Genomic DNA, 22,370 nt, shown 5'->3' on the forward strand with positions numbered 1-22,370 from the left:
TAATCTAACTGTAAAAGTTGCTCAATTTTCGATGTATGCTTAAAAAAGTGAAGCACAGACACTATGACAGATATTTAAATATAATGCATTTCATTTTGGCAAAATCAACTGCAACATAACAGTGATACATACAATTATGCGAACTACATTATATAATCAAAGCACATTAAGATGTAAGCTAAAGAGACCATTATTTTAAATACAAAACTAGTTTTTGTGTCTAAAGTTGTTATCAATGGTATATTATTAAGTTAACATAAGCATTGCCGATTCTGATTGATGCAATTGCAAGATAACTCATTTCAACAGGATTTGTTGTATGAACTTCTTTTGCGTTATCTTATCATCTCAATGGAATGCCAAAGCTGCACTCAAAAATGCAAGAGATGATTGATCTAGTTGCTTTACAAACAAATTTTCCAGCTGAGGAATTGAGGCAGAATTGCCTTAAAACTAAGACAATAAGAAATGTTTGTTCTGAGATGGTCCTTCTGATCTGTGGACTCTCGGTGTGGTTCTTGGTTAACTGGACAGACCGTAGTCAGTGTTTGCTGAACACTTATTTATCAGTACTACACCTGAACAGGTAACAGAATAGTCATGTTGCTCCTGAGCAAGCTGTGTTCCAACCTTCCTCTATCAAGTCTAGCACATGACTGATTGATGTTGGTGATACAACATCATTGGAATCATATATTAGTACATCCCTTCTGTTGGTAGGAGCAGTGAATCGACCCCCAAACAGCGGCCACACAGTTGGAAAAGGTATAAACCAGCAAATAATAGGAGCATGTAAAAAAATAGAGCAATAATTATGGGTGACTTTAATCTTCATATTGATTGGGTTAATCAAGTTGGAAAGGGTAGCAACCACAACAAATTCATAGAGTGCACTAGGGATAGGTTCCTGGAGCAATATGTCATGGAGCCAGCCAGCAAACAGGCCATCTGGATCTGGTAATGGGTAATGAGGCAGGTTTAATAAATGACCTCAGAGTAAAAGACCCCCTGGGAAGCAGTGATCATAACATGAATTAATATTCAGTTGGAGCATGAGAAACTTGGGTTGGAAAGAATTGTATTTAACTTAAATAAAAGGAATTGCAATGAAACAAGGATAGAGTTAGCTAAAGTGGACTGGGCGGATAGATTAGCAGGAAAGATGGTAAAGCAAGTAGTGGCAAAAATTTAAGGAAATAATTCATAACTCTCAGCAAAAAGATACCCCAGTAAGGAAGAAAGATTCCAAGAGAGCAATGAACCAACCATGGCTAATGAAGGAAATTAAGGAGAGTATTGAAACATATAGAATTCTTAAGGACATCAGACGGTAAATGCTGAGATAATGTTTCCCCTCATGGGAGAGTCTAGGACCAGAGGGTAGAGTCTCAGAATAAAGGGGCATCAATTTAAGATTGTGATGAGGAGGAATTTCATCTCTGAAGGTTTTGAGTCTTTGGACCTCCTTGCCAGAGAGCTGTGGGCGTTTTGTGTATATTTAAGGCTGAGGTGGATCGATTTTCGATCAGTAAGGGAAACAAGGGTTACGGGAAAAGGGCAGGAAAGTGAATGTGAGGAAGGTCGAATCAGCCATGATCCTATTGAATGGCGGAGCAGGCTCGAGGGGCTGAACTGCCTACTCCTACTTCTTATGGTCTTAACCCTTTCTATTACAAGTTAAAATAAAAATTAAGATACATAGAGAACATTAATATATAGTAAAAAACAAATATAAAATAGAGAAACTAGGAAACTGTCCAAGTAAAGCAGAGTGAATACTGAAAAAGCGGAACCGAGGTTGCGTTATTACAGCCGTAATTCCTACTTAATTTTTTATTAAAGTAATAAAGTTACTCCTATCAACTTGTAGCATATTATTGCAATGTTACAATTTGTTTCAGCATCAAAGCATATTTCTTCAAAAATGGCTAGTCAAGGGACTATCCTAAAGATGTCAGTGATCTAAGGTTTAATTAAATTTGCCGTTATATTAATACAGGTCACACAGCTCTGAATTAATATTGTGCCAAAACTAACAAAGGAAAATTTTGCAATCTCATTTGTCTCATCTTCAGCTCAAAATCATAACCAGACTATCAACCACGAAGAAAGACAAGAATTATTCCAGTTAGTGCACAAATCCCACATGGAAAAATAAACACATTAAAAAGTATTTTAAGAGTCATTTCAGTTCGTTAAAATAAAATATTTTTCTTCACAAGGAGAGCAATTACATAAAGCAGAGGAGGATGAAGGAGACATAGAATATAGCATATTCTGGAATTGTAATAATACACATGTTGCATCTCTTCCCTCTTCCCGGGGCAGCACGGTGGCACAGTGGTTAGCACTGCTGCCTCACAGTGCCAGGGACCTAGGTTCAATTCCAGAGACTGTGTGGAGCTTGCATGTTCTCTCCGTGTCTGTGTGGGTTTCTTCCGGTTGTTCCGGTTTCCTCCCACAGTCCAAAGATGTGCAGGTTAGGCTGATTGGCCATGCTAAATTGTGCCTTAGTGTCAGGCGGATTACCAGGGTACACTGCGGATAGTTGGGAACCTGTCTCGGGGGCAGGGGATTCATATGGTGTTCGTGGAAGTGGAAATGACTAGGGTTGGGAAGCATTTTCCGATCGGGGCCATTGTGATCTCCAGGACTCGTTTCGATCGCCTCAGGGGGTCGGAGAGGAATTTCCCAGATTTTTTTTTCCCCATATTGGCCCTGGGGTTTTTCACTCTGGGTTTTCGCCTCTCCCTGGAGAACACATGGTCTGGAATGGGGGGGTGGGGGTAAGTTAATAGGTTGTAATGAACAAAGCATCGTAGCTGTGAGGGACAGCTCGGTGGATAGGATATTGGTATGTAGATAGGCTGGAAAATTGGGCGGGGATCCTGGATTCAGGATTCAATCCTGGACCGGGGAGCGGCGCGGGCTTGGAGGGCCGAAGGGCCTGTTCCTGTGCTGTATTGTTCTTTGTTTGTTCTTTATATGAGATTACAAGGATAGGGCTTGGGTGGGATTATTGTCGGTTCAGACTCGATGGGCCAAATGGCCTCCTTCTGCACTGTAGGGGTTCTATGATTCTATTCTGTACCATTTAAGATTACTGTACGATCATCTGCATCCACTCACCTGCAAGAAGAAGCCTCGTGTCCAGTTTTATCACACCTGAGATGTATTTGTCCACCACTTTCTTTTTCTGATTTTGCTGCTCTGTTTTGTGTTGAGTTTTCTCTTTGGCCTTTTCTGTTGCTTTGTCTGCAATGAAATCTGGGCATCGTTAGACTCAGTTAGAGTCACAATATTCATCGCTTTACCTATACTACTTAAGAACAATCAGAAATTAAACCTTATTTGTGCATTAAAGGGAACAATACTTCTGATACCAACTATCCCCCAACACTTTACAGACCAGGGGAGAAAAAGGATTGCCTGCTCGGTGAATGGCTTGGTTTTATCTTTGTACCGGCAGCCTGCTGGAACTGCCCCATTGGCTTCTTACAAAGCAGGAAAAAGCTGTTCAACTGAGGTGGGACCTATTGAGCAGCTCGCACAGTGCTGAATGTCAGGGTGCTTCTTGGTCCCACCAATGTAATTGTCACCAATCTCGTATAGTATTATTGAGGACACTCTCCATTTTAACCACATCCTTATGAGCACCTGGTACATGGCAGCAGATAGGGGCTGTTTAGCTTTTGGACTCAACCTGGCAGATCACCGGCAAATGTTTTAAAATATATTCTTTTTCATTTGTTCATGGGATGTGGGCGACGCTGGCTGGGCCAGCATTTATTGCTCATCCCTGAGGGCATTTAAGAGTTGCTGTGGATCTGGAGTCATGTGTAGGCCGGACCGGATAAGGACGGCAGATTTTCATCCCTAAAGGACATGAGTGAACCAGGTGGGGTTTTACGACAATTGACAATGGTTTCGTGGGCATCATTTGACTTTTAATTCCAGATTTCTTTATTGCTGAATTGAAATTTCACCATCTGCCTTGGTGGGATTCGAACCCAAGTCCCCAGAGCATCATCCTGGGTCTCTGGATTACTAGTCCAGCGACAAAGGAACAAGAGAAAAGAAACCTTTCTCTTTAGCACCAGGAAAGTATTTTTTAAGCAACTTTACACCAAATCATATTGGGACTATTTTACCTTGAAACTGCATGATCCTTCAACCATTAATGCAAAAACTGGCATAAACGCTCTAAGCTGCGGTGCCATAAAGTAATAAGAATGGAAGGTTCTTTCCAGAATTTCCATAAAAGTTTGAGAACTGAGGAAACTACCAAGTACTTCCCTGTAGGGAGGGAGAGTGTGAGTGTCTGAAAGTGCCGATTCCCACTCTACAGTGATGTTGGGAACACCATGTGCATTTCCCTCTCTCACGATCAGGAGGGCAGCACATCTACTTCCTCACCACAGACTCAACCAATACCACACGATGTAAGAAAGCCAGCTTTGTCAGACTGTCTCAGCAGCAAATGAGGTGCTGCAATGTGCAGCCTCTGAAGGCCCAGCTAGAAGAATGTAAGGGTCACCACAATGGTAATAGAACACCAACTCTGCCAAAAAGCGCCAGGGAAGCAACTTGCAGGTGAGTTCATGAACCTTTTAAGAAAACCACCATGGCTGTAGCTTCTGGGCTCCCCAGCATCGGCTGAAAGGTGCACCAGGGAATTCCCCCCTCAGAGCTTCCCAGGTAAACATTTGCACAGCAATTGGCCAGAAGGGCCAAACTCCTCTGGACAATTGCACTATGCTGTGAGCCATCTAAAGATGCAATCTAAATTGCTAATATTAGATGGTTCAATCAGGGTTGCAATAATAGTTACTCCTAAAGGATCAGAATAATTGAAACCTCGTGAAACTTCTGGGTAACTATTTTAAACACCCAGATTGATCTCCTCACAGGACTTACCCCCACATCCTTGACCCCCTAGTGGACTTCCCCACACCCTGACCTTCAACCCCCTCCCCCCAACCCCCAACACAGGACAACCTCCTCCCACCTGTGGGCCCAGCTCTCAACCCTGGCTGGACTCAACTGCCCTCCTCCCCAATCTGACCTGTCTGGACTTCTCCTTGACCCAGCTGTGCTCCACCCGCTGATATGACACAACCTGATCCCCGACCTGACCCCTCCAAACCGACCCAATCCCCACTCCCCCCAAAGCCATTTCTCCTCTCCCCCACCGAATCTCAGCCTCCCCACTCCTTCCTGGACTTCCAATTACCATTGCCCCCCACCCGCCCCCTCCCCCCAAGTGAAGGGGTCATGTTCTCCCTTTACTCCGACTCTCTTAGACTTTGACACTGGGCTTTAGACAAGACAACTGCACTGCCTGGATTTCACCCAACCTGAGTCGGAAAGTCGAGCGAGACAGGCAGGTAGGAAATTTGGTGTAGGTAGCTCACCATCACTTTCTCAAGGGCAACTAGGGATGGGCAATAAATGCTGGCCAGCCAGCGATGCCCATGTCCCACGAATGAAAATTAAAAAAAACTCACTAGCTTAGGTATCACTGCGCAAAGGTAATTATTTTAACATCTGGCTGATGAAGCACAAGCTTCTCCTGCACTGCTCCACAGAAGTACCCAAGAAAGTTGTTCTTGTCTTATGGGCTGGGTAAAGCCTTCTACAAATAACCCAACCTGCCGCTCCTCTTCCTCCAACTGTTCATCCAAAGGACATTAAAAAATTCACAATCCATAATAAGCTAAGACAGTGGGGATAGGGGGTCAGTGACAGGGGGTGGTGAGGGAATGAAGGGGGCCGGGGGGGGCGGGGGGGGCTTTGCTCTTGATCTGCAGAACTGGGCCAATGTCTCTGTGAACAGAGGCAAGCTTTTTATCCTGCACTCCTGTAGCGGGAGATGGCAGGTCAAATTCTCGACCATCCTGCCCTACAGGAGATGAACATCTCACCAGTCAGCACTGCCAGGACAGAGGTGGGATCACCATGTCGAGAAAACTCCCAACTGCTGATTCGCGCTGAAAATCCAGCTTCAGTTTGCTAAATTTACTATTCTTCACTTACCTTGGGAACAGCAACAAGGGTAAATAGGTTCAAAAGATACACAAGGTAAAAAAAAAATAAAGTCAGACCAAAAATTGTAGCAGCTACAGAATGGAATACAGCCAAAGGAAGAAGTCTTAACTGGTGCGGCAACAATAATCTTTCCTTCAATGTCAACAAAACGAAGGAAATTGTCATTGACTTTAGGAAGCGTAAAGGGGAATATGCCCCTGTCTACATCAATGGGGCTGAAGTAGAAAGGGTCGAGAGCTTCAAGTTGTTAGGTGTCCAGATCACCAACAAACTGTCCTGGTCCCCCCCCCCCCATGCCGACACTATAGTTAAGAAAGTCCACCAACGCCTCTACTTTCTCAGAAGACTAAGGAAATTTGGCATGTCAGCTACGACTCTCATCAACTTTTACAGATGCACCATAGAAAGCATTCTTTCTGGTTGTATCACAGCTTGGTATAGCCGCAAGGAACTACAAAAGGTCGTGAATGTAGCCCAATCCATCACGCAAACCAACCTCCCATCCATTGACTCCGTCTACACTTCCCGCTGCCTCGGCAAAGCAGCCAGCATAATTAAGGACCCACGACATTCTCTCTTCCACCTCCTTTCGTCGGGAAAAAGATACAAAAGTCTGAGGTCACATCAACTCAAGAACAGCTTCTTCCCTGCTGCTGTCAGACTTTTGAATGGACCTACCTTGCATTAAGTTGATCTTTCTCTACACCCTAGCTATGACTGTAACACTACATTCTGCACTCTCTCATTTCCTTCTCTATGAACGGTATGCTTTGTCTGTATAGCGCACAAGAAACAATACTTTTCACTGTATGTTAATACATGTGACAATAATAAATCAAAATCAAATCTTAAGCAAAGACATGAACCTGAAAAATATTGTGCATCTAAAGATAAGAAATTGAATGTATATATTTTTTTAAATATCAAAGTGCACCGGAGGTATGATGAGGGCCGTAGCACAAACTTAGTGTTCTTACTGTTCCATAAACTGGTTGTTCCATGGTCATTGTTAATACCGTTATAATCCCTTGTTCTATTAACTTAAAATTGCTCTGTTATTCACTTTACTGTCTACAGGTCTAAACTCGCTAAGGTAATTATTTTAGCATCTGTTAAGTTTGAAGTGCAGTTTTGGATAAACTGTTGCCTGTCACGGTAAAATTTGTTAGTCAAAGCCATTTACATTTTTCAAAAAAAAGACTTAGTTTCAGCTAAAGCCGAGCTTTACAAAAACAACTGGGAATGACTTTGCGTTCAGAAGCAGAAAGACTGTGATCAACATCGAGTCTCATTGGGTATTTTGCATTTGTTGAGATCATGTTGTTTTCTAAGAGGAATCTTTCCTTCAGGGGATTAGCCAAGCTTCAACAACAACTGTTTTTTTCTCCTTTGAACAGGATGTTTCAATTGTCCTGTGGCTTGTTTAACATAAAAGTGAGGATGTGTGCACTGCTAAACAGCACAGTTCAGTTGTTACTGCCGGCCAATTCCCAAACGCTGTGGGGATTTCTTTATCCAAACTAATGCAAAACGTCCAGCCTTTCGGATCCCAAATTTTAATAAAGTAATGAAAGAAATATGTCCTCCCTTTGAAGCATTTAAAAAAAAATCTTGCCTCACATTCATTTACTGGGAACTTGCATTTTACTTTGCATTTTGATAATCAATTAACATCTCCTTAAAGTCAGCAGTTCACTCTACCGTCATTCTTTGGATATCGTTATTATAATGTACTTCATGCTATTGACTTTAGAAGACTGTCTGGCCCAAGGGTGGCACCGTGGCACAGTGGTTAGTGCTGCTGCCTCACAGCAGCAGGGACCTGGGTTTGATTCCAGGCTTGGCTCACTGTCTGTGTGGAGTCTGCATGTTCTCCCTGTATCTGTGCGGGTTTCCTTCAGGTGCTCCTGTTGCCCCCCACAGTCCAAAAGATCTGCTGGTTAGGTGCATTGGCCATACTAAATTCTCCCTCAGTGTACCTAACAGGCATCGGAGCATGGTGATCAGGGGATTTTCACAGTAACTTCATTGCAGTGATAATGTAAGCCTACTTGTGCCTAATAAATATACTGTATTTTATCACTCATTTGCTCCTTGCCTTTAAAATGGATGGCTCCATGGCCAACAGCTTGTGGAAACACAGATAATTTGGTACATCAACTTGCCAGTAGCCTTGAAGGATCACCATCTGTGTCACGGTATTGTCCTGGCTAAAAAAATCTCCTGAATACATTTTAAGAATTCTGCAGCTTCTATACCTTTTACATGAGTTTTATCCCAGTTAATATTACAGTAGCAGAAATCCCCTACTGGAACTGCCCTAACATTTCTGCATTTCTCTGCAATTTGTCTATATATTTGCTCTTCTATCTCCCTTTGTGTTCGGGGGGTGTAATATGCTCAAAATAGTATGACTGCCCCTTTTTTGTTCCTCAGTTCAACCCATATGACCTCAATTGATGCTACTTCCAGCAGTCACCCTGTTAATTGTTAAATATCATTTAAGTTAAGTATTTACAGGTGGAGGGCATTGATTTGATGGTTATTCGAACACATTTACTGACACAGCCAGTGAATGGAGTCAGGAGATGCTGTGGGCGATTCTCACATCCTGCTGCGCTGCTTTTGTAGTGCATCAGGTCGGGAGACTCGAGCAGAGGCTATTTCGGGAGCTTCCCGCTGGGCGCCATAGCCTCCGCAAGTCTCCAAGCGCCGGATTTCCAGCGCCATCAGTTCCATGCCAGAATTCGGTGCAGAGCTGCATAAATCACGCAAAAGACAATTTGAATACAATTTAAATCCCATTAGCGGGCCTGGGACTGAAATCTCCGGGCCCGCTCACGTGGTTCACTCCAGTGGGGTTTAGTATCGTTCCCCACTTGCGGGGAACTGGCGACCCAATCTAGCTGGAGTGAAGGGGGGGGCCTATCAAGGCCCCTCAGAGGGTTGGGTGCCAATGGTGGGGGGAGCCCCCTGGGCATTGCCATCTTGACTGTGCCCGCTGGGTCCCCTGACACTGCCCAAGGGGCAAAGTGCCAATGCGCAGATGACACCTTGGGTGTGCTCACTGGGCATCAGGCAGTACCAAGGGGGTGGGGCCTAATGGGCGGGCAAGCCTGATGGGGGCAGGGCCTCGGAGGGGGGGGGGGGGGGGGGGCAGTCGGTGGGGGTGGGAGGGGCTTCACTGCCACTCTACATTTGGGCTTGGTGACAGAGTGAGGGAGGCCAGTGATCAGGACTGACCATTCTGGGGTAGTGATCAGCCTGCTGGGATGTTGGGGCTGCCGGGGGGGGGGGGGGGTGCCGGAACTGCAGAGGGGGGTGGAAATCGAGACGGGCAGGGGGCGGGAGGGGCGGGGGGGGTGGCGAGACTGGCCCGGGTGTATTCAGGGGGCCAGCGACCAGGCCCTGGGGGGTTCAGACGGGCAGTGATGCGGGGTTGTGGGACTGGCCAGCGATCGGGAGGCCGACAGTGCGGGGCTACTGCTCGTGCGCTGATCTTGGCGCTGACAGATCGACACATGCGCAGTAGCCCACTCAGCGCTATGCTGCCGACCTCTCCAGCGGGAATAGGCCGTGCCCAATGATTTTTGGACTGATTCCCTCTAGTGTACACAGCAATGCACAGAGTGAGGGAGATTCATTTTGAAACTCCCACTGAAAAAAACAGCATGATTTACTCCAGTTTGTATGCAAATTCGACACTTCGAATTTTTTTGGGAGAATCGCACCCGTCATTTTTCACTCTGAATAAATGTATTCTAATTAAAGACTGGCCCTAGTTTCCTCCTTCACCAACTGGCTATCAGAAGAATCACAAAATCCCTCCTCACAACTATGGTTGTTTATTTAACTAATATTGAAACTGTCTCCTTTTTATTTGATCCACTTTACTATCCTGTCTGAAAATCCGACTAGTCAGCTGCTTCTTCAGTTTATTATGGACCATCATGCAAGGGAGTGGAGTGCAATGTTTTTGGGTGATGTGCCTGCTACAGTTGAATAGCTGGCATTATGTGAGAGATGTGGGTGTGTCGCTTGCAGCAGTGTCAAGTGTATAAAATTGAGGTTAGGTCATGAATGTGAGGTTTCACGGTTGATAGAGGTTGTTAGGAAGTGAGTCAATGGGCTGTGGTGTGTGGGACATTGTGCGAGGCCAGTGGTACAATTAGCAGGATATGCTGCTAATTGCACCTAAATGCATGTGAGGATGCATTCACTGTTCTTCGCCTGTGCACCTCCTGCCACCACAGCTTCCAATGTTGCATCAAGAGGGCCTTGGAGAATGCACTCTGGCTCGTTGTGCCATTTCTGTAGGTTCTTCAATGCTTCTTTAACCAGTTCCAGATCCTGCTACAGCCAGAATACACCACCTTTAAGAGGTACAGTCTGGCTTTCAATGCGGACACCCCGAAGTGATATTAACTTTGCACAAATGGGCCCCATCTAAGACATGCAGCCACTCAATTACTTGTGCAATTAGTGCTGGGCTGCATGCCACAATCGTTATACTATGCAGGTAGCATGGATTTGCATGGTGCCTGTATCACTTTGAATGAGTGCGGGTCAATTGTGCACCACAATCCCTGCTTTAATTGATGTGTAGAAACTATTCTTTATCTCAGTGCAAGGCCCTAGAGCCTGATTCAAGTGCTCTTTAACCTATTTCAGTGCTGGTGCTTCAAAGAGATTCTCCTCCAGTTGCAGCAACATGGGAGGAGGGCAGTCGCTGGGGCTCATGCCCATGAGATGGGAGGAAACCGGAGCACCTGGAGGAAACCCACACAGACACGAGGAGAATGTGCAAACTCCACACAGACAGTGACCCGAGGCCAGAATTGAACCCGGGCCCCTGGTGCTGTGAGGCAGCAGTGCTAACCATTATGCCACCATGCCGCCCCTAGAAAAAAGACCTGGAAAACAAGGAAAGGGATATGGAGTAGGGTGCAGTTAAGAGGATCAGCAGATCTTGGTATCACAAGATTCTATCTAACTCTGCCTTAAAAGTATTCAAAGATTCTGCCTCCACTCCCTTCTGAGGAAGAGAATTCCAAAGACCCATAACCCTTTGGGAGAAATAATTTTTCTTCACCTCTGCCTTAAATGGGCAACCCTGTATTTTAAGCAGTGATCCCTAGTTCTAAATTCTCCTACAAGAGGAAACAGATTTTCCACTTCCACCCTGTCAGGATCCCTCAGGATCTCATATATTTCAATCTAGTTGCTTCCTACTCTTTTAAACTCCAACGAGTGCAAAGCTAGCCTTTCTTCATAAACAATACTGTGGATCTGAAAGAAGAGGTCTCTGGTCAGCAAAAGTTAAAATTTAAATTTATTTATTAGTCACAAGTAAGGCTTACATTAACGATGCAATCAAGTTACTGTGAAATTCCTCTAGTCGCCACAGTCCAGCGCCTGTTCGGGTTCAATGCATCTAACTCTTTCAGACTGTGGGAGGAAACCAGAACATGTGGAGGAAACCCACGCAGACACAGGGAGAACCCGCACAGACTCTGCACAGACAGTGACCTAAGCCAGGAATCGAACCCGGGTCCCTGGCGCTGTGAGGCAGCAGTGCTAACCACTGTGCCACCTTGCCGTTCCCATGGCTGCATCTGAAAATCTTGGAGCCATCCTTAAACACATTTGACCAGAGACCTTTTCTTTCAGATCCATGGTATTTCTTTCCTGCTTCAGCCACAAAACAAAACTCATTTTTAAACTGCTACAGACCCTAAGGAATCAACTGCAGTGTAAGTTTTCCACCTCTTAATTGGCAAGCTGCACAGAGGAAGCGTAGTTTACGCTGGTAGCTCGCCTGAACCATGGAAACGTGGAGAGACCCAGAAACATAGACTGGCCTTCTGGTGACTCCTCTGAGAAATCGTCACTGTCACCTCAATCACCTCCTGCCCATTCCCTACGGGGAGATGTGAAAATTATCCCCAGTCTTTCACTTATTAACTTAAGTAACAAGAAATTACATTTACTTACTTACCTTCTTTGAGTTTTTTATGAGAACCTTCCCTTATTCGTGTCCGTGATGATGGACCCAATTTTTTCTTGCGTCCTTTCATTTGTCTGTTTTGGTTAAGGTCTGCACACAGTTGATTCTCACTGAATAAGCAATCACATGACAATCGGATAAAGTTACTGAACTCCTCTATGTGGTAGTAATGCAAGTTCATTTGCAGGCATATCATTTTGGTTAAATAGTCCGGGCTACAATTTACTATTCCACATCACTGTGGGAAGTAGAAACAAATTGGTGACAAACAATTATGTTAAATATCAAAGATGACATACCTCGATCCCAGAATATCAGAAATCAAGGCTGGAATTAATTGGAATTTTTATTGATTTTAACAGAAGGAGCTACTCTTCTTTCAACCGGTACGCACATGCGTGCACACACTCACGCGCGCGCACTCACACGCACATGCACACACATGCACGTGCACTCACACACGCCCCAGAAGTAGCAGCTCCCAGTTTAACCTGGCCAGATCCTGCCTTACTTTACTAAAATCTGGAAAAGATTGATTAGCAAAAGGAAGAAACCGAGGACATGATTTTATGGCCCCGTCGCAGTGGGGGTAGGGCTGGAAAATGTGGTGAGCCGTTCAAAAGCCCATGGACTTCAACAGGACCAGAGAATCCTGTTGGTGGGAGGGGCCATAAAGTTCCACCCTGAGTGTGCAAGAAGAAACACATACAGAGATAATAAAAGAAATGTATGAGATACACAGGGAGCAAATAAAAAAGCAAAGCACAAAAAGGAGACAGTCTTCAACACAGAGAGAGAAAAATGACCGAACAGTCATAGGACATTTTATTGTGAGCAATCCCCCATGAGATCTACACATATATCTAACATTGATAATCACACTAGTTTCTTCAAGAATTAGAATTAGAATGTGAATTAGCAATTAGGAGAGCAAAGAGGGGTAATGAGAAAGTGCAGGCTGGTAAAAGTAGGGAAAATTCCATGATATTCTACAAGTATATCAATGGGAAGAGGATAACCCAGGGAAAGGCTAGGGTCCATTAGGGGCTAAGGGGACAATTTATGGGTGGAGCCAGAGGACATCGGGATAGAGGATATCAGGACTCTTCTGGGATAAGACTCAATTTATTGAACGTTGAAATGCTCAAAATAGTGTGCGTTACTGGTTTTTGGAATCCAAATTCCTTCGTAGAATGAATGCTGAAAGGGAACCGTGACAACCACATTAAAATTAAACTCGTGTGCATATCTAGTATTTGCAACCAAATAGTGTGCATCGCAGTGGAAAAATGCATGTGGTGCATTTATTCAAGGGGCTGCTACATAATGAGAGCTGATGTGAAATGTTATTTTAGGAACCTGGCCTGCCCTCGCCTCATGAAATACCTGGATAACATTGCAGATTAATTCTCAGAAATACAGCAACACAATAAACGTATTAAAGGGGCAGTGTGAAATTAGCAATGATTTGCTTCATTTCAGAAACTTAAAGCATCAATGTCTTGATCTTTAAATGTTTAATTTTTATCACCGACAGATAATCAATCAATCCAAATTTCAAGGAATAAGCCAGTATTCTGTTTGAAGGAATTGGCAACAACTGTTTCATGTTATCTGTGCAAAATGCAGCTAACACCTGACCTCCCCATGTCCCTTCTCAAAGACAGCTGTAACCTATGATGCTGCATTCTATTACAAAATAAATCTGTCAAAATGGCCAACTGCACACGAAGTATTATCCACAGATGGAGTGACGTCACCTCGTATCATGTAACACCAATGCAAATTTTGTTAAAAGGTCAAGGTTTTCAGGCTGTTTTCTTAACTAATCACATCCGACAAAGTTCTATTTATAAATCCGAGGAGAGATTCCTGTAGGTATTATTTCCTGGAAGTTGAGTTCTGGATTATAACATAAGAAATAGGATCAGAAAGGAGTAGGCCACTCAGCCCTTCAAGCCTGCTCCTCCATTCAATGAGATCATGGCCGATCTTCTACACCAACACCATTTTTCTGCACCATGCCCTTTATGTTTATAATATGCAGAAATCTATCAATCTCAGTCTTGAACGCACTCAAAGACTGAGTAGTCACAGCCCCATGGTACAGAGAATTCCAAAGATCCACCACCCTTTGAATGAAGAAATTCCTCCTCATCTCAATCTCAGTCCTAAATGGCCTACCTCTTACTCTGAGACTGTGTACCCTGGCATCCCTCTGCACCCGCAACCCAAGGTAAACACCCTTCCTGCATCTACCCTCCTGAGATCTGTAATAATTTTATATATCTGAATGAGATATTTTCCAAAACTCCAGAGAATAAAGGCTGAGTCTATTTAATCTTTCCTCAAAGCACAATCCCAGGAATTAATTTAGTGAATCTTTTTCACACTCCCTCTATGTCAAGTACATCTTTCCTTAGATAAAGAGACCAAAACTGCACACTATACTGCACATGCAGTCTCATCAAGGCTCCATTGAAATGCAGAAAGACATCTTTACTCCTACACTAAAATCCTCTTGTAAAATAGACTAACATACCATTTGCCTTCTTGTTTCCTGTAACTGAATGTCAGCTTTCAGTGACTCATGAACAAGGACACGCAAGTCCCTTTGAAGTTCAACACTTCCCAGCCTCTCACCATTTAAGTAAACTCTCTTTCGGGCGATTCTCCTAAAAAAATTCTAATTGTTGAATTCGCGTGAAAACTGGAGTAAATACCGCTGGGTTTTTTTTCAGCAGGATTTTCAAAATGAATCGCTCACACTCTGTGCACTGCAGAGGTCACTGGCGTGAATCCCTCTGGACAGCTGTGGGCAGGGCCCATTCCTGCTGAAGAGGCTGAAATCAGCACATTTAGCGGCCCCTGCGCAGGGGCACATCTCTGGGAGATTGCTAAACAAACCCTCCCAGCATTGAAATCGCTGGCCTCAATGCTCCACAGACATTGCTGCCCTCATCACTGGCCTTTCACTCCCCCCACGGACATTGCTGGCCGCTCATCCCCTTCCCACCATCAAAATAATTGCTGGCCTCCTGGCCTCCCCAGGACACTGACCTCTTGGTCTGGAGGGTAGTCCCGCAAAAAAATGAACAACCTTCTTTGCGCTGCAAGGGTGAATGTGCATCCCATTCTAAAACCTGTACTTGTGCTGTGCCTACAATGTCAAAACATCCCCAAACGCCTCAAGGGCAGCCACCAATGCCCCCACCTCCCCCAGTACTGCCTCCAAACCCTGCGACCCCCTCCCCAATCAGCCCCTCCCCAATGGAACAGCCCAGTGACTGCAGACAGCTGTCAGTGAAGGACAACACCTCACCCCCACAGAGATGACATGGAACATCACTGGGCCAGGGGACAGCACTTCCAGCTCTCCAGGAAGTGCCGCACAGCAGGCAGAAAGTTCCCTGGCCCTGCCTCCAACCTCCCCTGCACTCCGGGCACTGCAGCCTCATAAGACTTTCCTCCTTACTCCTGTTCAACGCTGCGGCGCCAACTGCTGACTTCTATACAGCAGTTGCAAACCCCGCCAGTGTGATGTCATGCCAGAGAGATGTCATGCCAGAGAGATGTCATGCCAGAGAGGGGAGAGATGCTAGCAGGGGCGGAGATTCTAGTCGCACACCCGCTAATAACATGCTAAGGTATGTAAATGCATGGTAATGCTGATTTTCAGCATGGTTCCGTCCACCCCAAAAAACTTAAGTGCCAAACGAGAATGAAAATGGGAGAAATATGCGCCAAGTTTTGGGAGGCTTAAAAGTCGAATCTTACCATATGGGTGCCGGTAAGATTGAGAGGTGGGAAATCACACAAACCTGATTTCTCGGCTCTCTCACTATCTTACCGGTTCGTTCTGCCCATTTGTAACATCAGCAAATAATTAAATCATAGAATCCCTACAGTGCAGAAGGAGGCCATTCAGCCCATCAAGTCTGCACCGACACCAATCCCACCCAGGCCCTATCCCCGCTTAGTTACCCTGCTAATCCCTCTAACCTATCACATCCCGGGACACTAAGGGTTAATTTAGCATGTCCAATCAACCTAACTCTTTGGACTGTGGGAGAAAACCAGAGCATCTGGAGGAAACCCATGCAAACACAGGGAGAACGTGCAGACTCCGCACAGACAGTGACCCAAGCCGGGAATTGAACCTGGGTCCCTGACGCTGTGAGGCAGCAGTGCTAACCACTGTGCTACCGTTGCCGCCCCAAATTAATAAGTAAAGTAGGATGCTTTATATGTATCCTTGGGATCTGTTGCCTTTGATTGCTGAGGTATACTCAGTTAAATAGTCTTTTCAAAGCTCATTTTCCAATTCATTGAGGGTTAGAAACATTTTTTCTGTATACACCTCTTAGCATCATATATATAACTTTGACATAAAAGTTCTTTATTATATTCTCAAGCAACATGCTTGGCATATTAAGTCATAATCATTCTAACGAATATGCAATCAATTTGGAAATATTTCCTTCAGTTCTCTGGAAGTGTTAACTAAGCCAGATGCCAGTTACAGTACAGAGACACATCTGTCACAATTTATGTGCAGTGTTTGTGCTTTGGGGTCACTTTGAGTAATTGTCTCTGTTTGAATGTTTCATCATATTACTTCATGAACAGGAAGATCACTGACCTAAATTCACAAGTGATATTCCTTGGTCATAAATAGTTGTTCAGCCAATCATTTTGACTGCTTAACTCTTGTGACTGAAATTTAGTCCAGCAAGTGGGAGCCTTTCATCTGGATCCACTTAATCGCAGAAGAGGCCCTACATCAGTCACCCAGTGGCTGCAAAACCACTCCCGATAGGCAGTGGTGTAGGGATTAAATGGGAACCGTGCCTCCTGTTGGCCGCTTACTAAACCCTGTAAGGTTTGCCAGTGGCCTTCCAGGCAGGATCACTCATTATCAGGCACTCTGTGTCCAATCGAGGGGCCTGGCATTATGGGCTGTTGGGGGGGGGGGGGGGGGGGGGGTGGTGGCTGCTGAAAGCCCCCCTTGAGCCCTTGTTTCCAACCCCTCTGTCACCATCTCTCCCCCGACCCCACCCTGTGACCTTCATCCCACCTTCACTCACCTTTCACCTGGGGTCCCTCTCAGCAATCCTGGGCTTCTGGTGGCTGCATTTCCAGCAACTGCTGCCCTTCCCGGTGGCGCTGATGTCAATAAGGAGCTGTCAGCCTCTGATTGGTCACTCTGGGAAGGAAGTACTTCTGCTGCCAGGATGCTGAATCCCAGGAAAGGCCCAATGGGGGGGGGGAGGGGCCTAAAAGACAGGGAGGTGTTCCTCACTGGTTTTCTGACCCATGTGTAAAACCCCCATTGGGTCAATCAAATCCCACCCTGTGGGTATACATGCACTTAAAGTTAGCTCGATATATTTATTTATTTTATGGGATATGGGTGTCGCTGGCTGGGCCAGCATTTGTTGCCCATCCCTGATTGCCCTGCAACTGAGTGGCTTGCTCGGCTATTTCAGAGGGCACTTTAGGGTTGCTGTGAGTCTGGGGTCACATGTCGGTCAGCTCAGGTAAGGATGGCAGATTTCCTTCCCTAAAGAGACATTAGAGCACCATCTGCCCTGGTGGGATCCAAACCCAGGTCACTAGCGCCTTACCCTGGGTCTCTGGAGTACTAGTCCAGTGACAATACCAGTACTTCACTGCCTCCCCTGTGAGTGTAACACTTAGTGCAACACTGCCTATAAGACAAACATAGATTTTAACACTTAATTTTTTTGCAGTGATAAGGGAGATCTACTTTTGGTATTTTTACTGTATTGCCGTGTGCAGCTTCAACAATGCTCTTTGCAAAGAATAAATGGCTATTTTACCTCGGTGGCTGCCGAAGATCTGCAAGAGTTTCTGTCCATCCAAGATTGGGTTGGTCTGAAGAGGGAACGGCACCTGTGCAGCATTGCAGAAAGAATTATTGCCTTCATAACCGATTCCAACATTTTTCCAACAATAGATCTTAGGCTAATCGCCCTATAGTTACCTGCGTTTTGCCTCCTTCCATTTTTGAATAGGGTTGTCACATTGGCAGTTTTCCAATCCTCCAGTACTTTTCCAAACTCCAAGGACTTTTGGAAAATTGCAACCAATACATCCACTATCTCCAAAGCTACATTTTTTAGGATCCTATGATGTAAGCCATCAGGGCTATCGCACTTATCTCCCTTTAGTCCTATTAGTTTGTCTAATACTACTTCTCTAGTGATTGTGATGGTAATTCCTCCCCCCCATTCTTTACTATTAATGGGATGTTCGAAGTATCTTCCACCATAAAGACTGGTGCCACTGACCGCCTTGATCTCTTGCCGGCCCTGCACCAACTGAGTCCTTGCCTCTCCTCTCAAAGGTCTCTCCCAGGACCTGCTCAGACTCACCTGGCCTCCTCTCCCACCGGGTCCCTCTCTCCCTCTTCAGAGAAGGCCCCACCAGCTAAGCAAACCATCCCCATTAGATGAGGCACACAAAGACATCTGCCTTGCAACTAAGGGTACACTGTGCTGCAATCCTCAAGCAAACCTTCCAAGGAAAATGAGGCTCTTAAATACAGCTGGCCGGCTTGAAAAGCTGCAGATATCAAAAGGCAATCTGGCACAAGTCTGAACTGAGACAGCAGAGAACTCGCAAAGAAACTGAATGCGCTTTTACTCCAGGGGCCTCGTATCCTACTCTTAGATGACTCACCTGATGAAGGAGCTCCGAAAGCTCGTGATACCAAATAAACCTGTTGGACTTTAACCTGGTGTTGTGAGACTTCTTACTCTTAGATGACAAACTCATGGAAGCATGTTGTCCGCCCACCCGTTTTGTCCGTTCAATGAGCGTAAAATGGCTTGGACAACATAATGTTCAATAGGCTCGTTAATGGCCTTTGTCGCTGGGTGCACATTTGACACATGCACCAGTTCGCCGACCTCAATATTGCACACTTGCATGGTAACGTTGGAATGCATGCCCGACGTCATTTGGTGCAATTTTATGTTAGTTTAGGTTGGGCAACCCCAGAATGTAAAATTCAAGCCATAGTATTCATATCACTTGCTAGCAATCTCATTGGGTGCTGCTAATTATATGATTAATTTATTTGTTCTACATTTTGCATGACTCTGGCCAATGTTGATGATAAAAACACAACGGATGGTCAAAACTTTTGCAAGTTTCTATTTGTACACCAATGATTCATTGGTCCTTACTAGCCATGTAACTGTACTCACTGGTCTGTGAGAATATTGTCCCTAAAAAGTGCTGTAAATATAAAAAAGGATGTAATCATGCAATTTTATTGTATAAGGAGGAAAGCAGTGATCGATATTACAAAATATACCTGTGAGATTTCCTCATGCAAGTGTTATGCCATGTGAGGCATGCTGTATTACCAGTGACTATATTAACTAATTCAACTTTTATTACACAATGTTCTGGGGCTTTACTCATGTTTAAGGGATCAAACTGCATCTTTCTATGAAAATCCAAACCTTGATTGTTAAGATGTATTCCGCTATATATAAATTCAATTTTTATCTCTTACTTTGTTTAAAGGTCAGGGTCCAAAGCAAAAGGTACCAGTATGTACGAGCCAGTGACAGGCTTTCGAAGAAGGGTCAGACGAAGTGTAATCATAGAATCCCTACAGTGCAGAAGCAGGACATTTGGTCAATCAAGTCTGCACTGACTCTTTATAGAGCATCCCACCCAGAACCAATCCCCATAACTCCACACATTTACCCTGCTAATCCCCTGACCTACATATCTTGTGACACTAAAGGGCAATTTAGGTCTGGGGACACAGGCCAAGCAGTGAGTCAGGGAATGGAGGTGTTGGCAGATGGGAGGCAGTACTTTCAGAACACCAGGAGTTAGCAAAGAGAGCTGCCATCTGGGAATGCTCTTAAAGGTGGAATTTGGAAGAAAAAGTCTGAGGTTGAGCAGTCAGTCAGGCTGGGTCTCGCGTGTCTGGTATCACTTAATGGGTGGAGTTGTAGGAAGCTGTAATGTGGGTTTGTCACTTCTCTGCAAGGGGCATAGATCTGTTGCACTCGGAATTACCGACATTTGGAAGCACTTGGGCATGGCTGAGGGTTTAGGGATGTTCAAAGAGGATGAAGAAAAGTTGGAGTCTTGAGGTTTAGCAACAAAGGGGAACTGGAAATTGGAAGCAACGCAGGGAGTCCTGCATTTTTGTGCTGTTGGGAAAGCGCCACTGAGGGGATTTTGGGATTTGACAACACTGGGTTTGGTAGGGGGTTCTTAGGATGTGGGAGTACTAGTGAAGTTAAAAGTTCAGTAAGGGCACCCAAAGACACTAAGTGCAGATCCATTGTGAATAAAAGCGGCAATTGTCTCCACACCAGGAACACTGTGGAAATAATGTTGGCAGACAAATGACACAGAAAGCCCCAACAGGAGCACAATGTCTGCATTATGACAATAAAAGCAAATGTTGAGGAAATAATATCAACAGTAATGCGGTGAACCTTGAAAACCCATTTTCACTGAGGCAAAAGTTCAAAGTTGAAAGTTTAGAATAACATCTCAAGTTAAGTATTCTAAACTGAGGCAAAAGCTCCTACAAGAGAAAGTTTGATAAGAAAATGTTTTCCAGTGATTTATAACACAAGAAAGGCAAAACTATGAATATGAATAAGTCTTTTCTTCAGACACTTATTATAAGTCTTGGTATTATAAACGTTTTTCCCAATAAATTTTCATATGGAAAAATATTAGGTGCCACCTCAAGCCACCGCATCAAATATTTTAAGTGATTTTAATGGTTTATCTTTTTTCTCTCATTGATAAGAGTTCATTCACTTAACGTTCTTGGTGTGGTAAAGCCCAAGAAATCCCACCCTGATTGTCAAAAAGTCAAGCTTCCTGTTGTGATTAGGAACCAGCTTGAAGTCCTTTCAGAACTCTCACGTGAATTTGGTTTCCACCGTGTAAACCTTGCCCACTCCTAGGGGTATGCAATGTGCTACCAGCTGCTTCAGGTGCAGCCCACACTAAATGTGCTCCCCCCAATAACTCTCCCCACCCTGCCCTACAATATAAATAGAAGCATAAGTAGGCCATTCAGCCCCTCAAGACTGCTCCACCATTCAATAAGATCACGGCAGATCTGCCTGTGCTGAGTCCCACACTCCCCATCCACCTCCGATAACCTTCAATTCCCTTGCCCAACAAGAACCTATTTACCTCGGCCTTAAAATTTTCAGTGATCCTGCTTCCACCGCCTTCTGAGGCAGAGGGGGGAATTTTCCCGTCCCACCCGACACAGGAATCGTAACGGGCAGGGGGCGGACCATGCAAAGGTCCGTTAATCTTGGGCAGAATTTTCCGGTTTTGGGGCGAGTGCAGACAGAAAACCTCACCCAGAGAGTTCCTAGCCGCACAACATTCTGAGAGAAAACATTTCACCTCACCCCTGTTCAACAAGGTGACCCCTATTTTTAAAACAATGCCCTCTAGTTCTGGACTCACCCACAAGGGAAAACATCTTTTCAACATCAATCTTGTCAAGACCATTCAGGATCTTATATATTTCAATCAAGTCACCCCTCACTCTTCTAAACTCCAGTGCAAACAAACCCAGCCTTTCCAACCTATCCTCAAAAGACAACCCACTCATTCCAGGTATCAATCTAGTAAACCTCCTCTGAACCACCTCCAATACATTTACCTCCTTCCTTAAATAAGGAGATCAAAACTGCACGCAGTATTGGAAATGCAGTCTCACCAATGCCCTGTATAACTGAAGCACAACATCCTTACTTTTATGTTCAATTCCTCTTGCAATAAAGAATAGCATGCCATTAGCCTTCTTGACTGCATGCTGCACCGGCATACAAACTTTTCGTGACTCATGCATGAGAAACACCAAAATCCCTCTGCACCTCAGCATTCCCCAGTTGTTCTCCATTTAAGTAATACTCTGTTTTATTTTTCCTGTCAAAGTGAACAATGCCACACTTTCCCACAGTATAATCAATCTGCCAATTTTCCCCCACTCACTCAACTTATCTATATCCATTGCAAAGTCCGTATGTCTGCTTCACATCATACTTTCCTATCTATCTTTGTGTCATCTGAAAATTTAGTTACCATGCCTTTGCTCTCCTCATCTAAGTCATTGATGTAAATTATAAAAATCTGAGGTCCCAGCACAGACCCCTGCACATTCTGCTCACTTAAACCCCTATCCTGCCCAATGGACTTACCTGTGCTGGCTGAAATTGCCCTCCTAACATTTTCTCTACTAGCAATGGCCAGATCTTGGTCTCCTTCCCAACTCTAGTTG

At 44.7% G+C, this 22,370-nt stretch overlaps 1 protein-coding gene across 1 annotated transcript in view; it reads right to left on the reverse strand.

Moving 5' to 3' along the window:
• Positions 1-522: 522 nt before the first annotated feature.
• Positions 523-22,370, reverse strand: part of LOC144491875 (uncharacterized) — a 28,207-nt gene continuing 6,359 nt past the window's right edge. Inside the window, exons 6-9 of the mRNA XM_078210164.1 lie at positions 17,899-17,971; positions 12,047-12,165; positions 3,130-3,255; positions 523-578 (exon numbers count right to left, since the gene is read on the reverse strand). Coding sequence (XP_078066290.1) covers positions 523-578; positions 3,130-3,255; positions 12,047-12,165; positions 17,899-17,971 — 374 coding nt within the window. The remainder of the gene's footprint in view (positions 579-3,129; positions 3,256-12,046; positions 12,166-17,898; positions 17,972-22,370) is intronic.

This window comes from Mustelus asterias, chromosome 3 (genome assembly GCF_964213995.1).
Source record: "Mustelus asterias chromosome 3, sMusAst1.hap1.1, whole genome shotgun sequence".
NCBI lineage: Eukaryota > Metazoa > Chordata > Chondrichthyes > Carcharhiniformes > Triakidae > Mustelus > Mustelus asterias.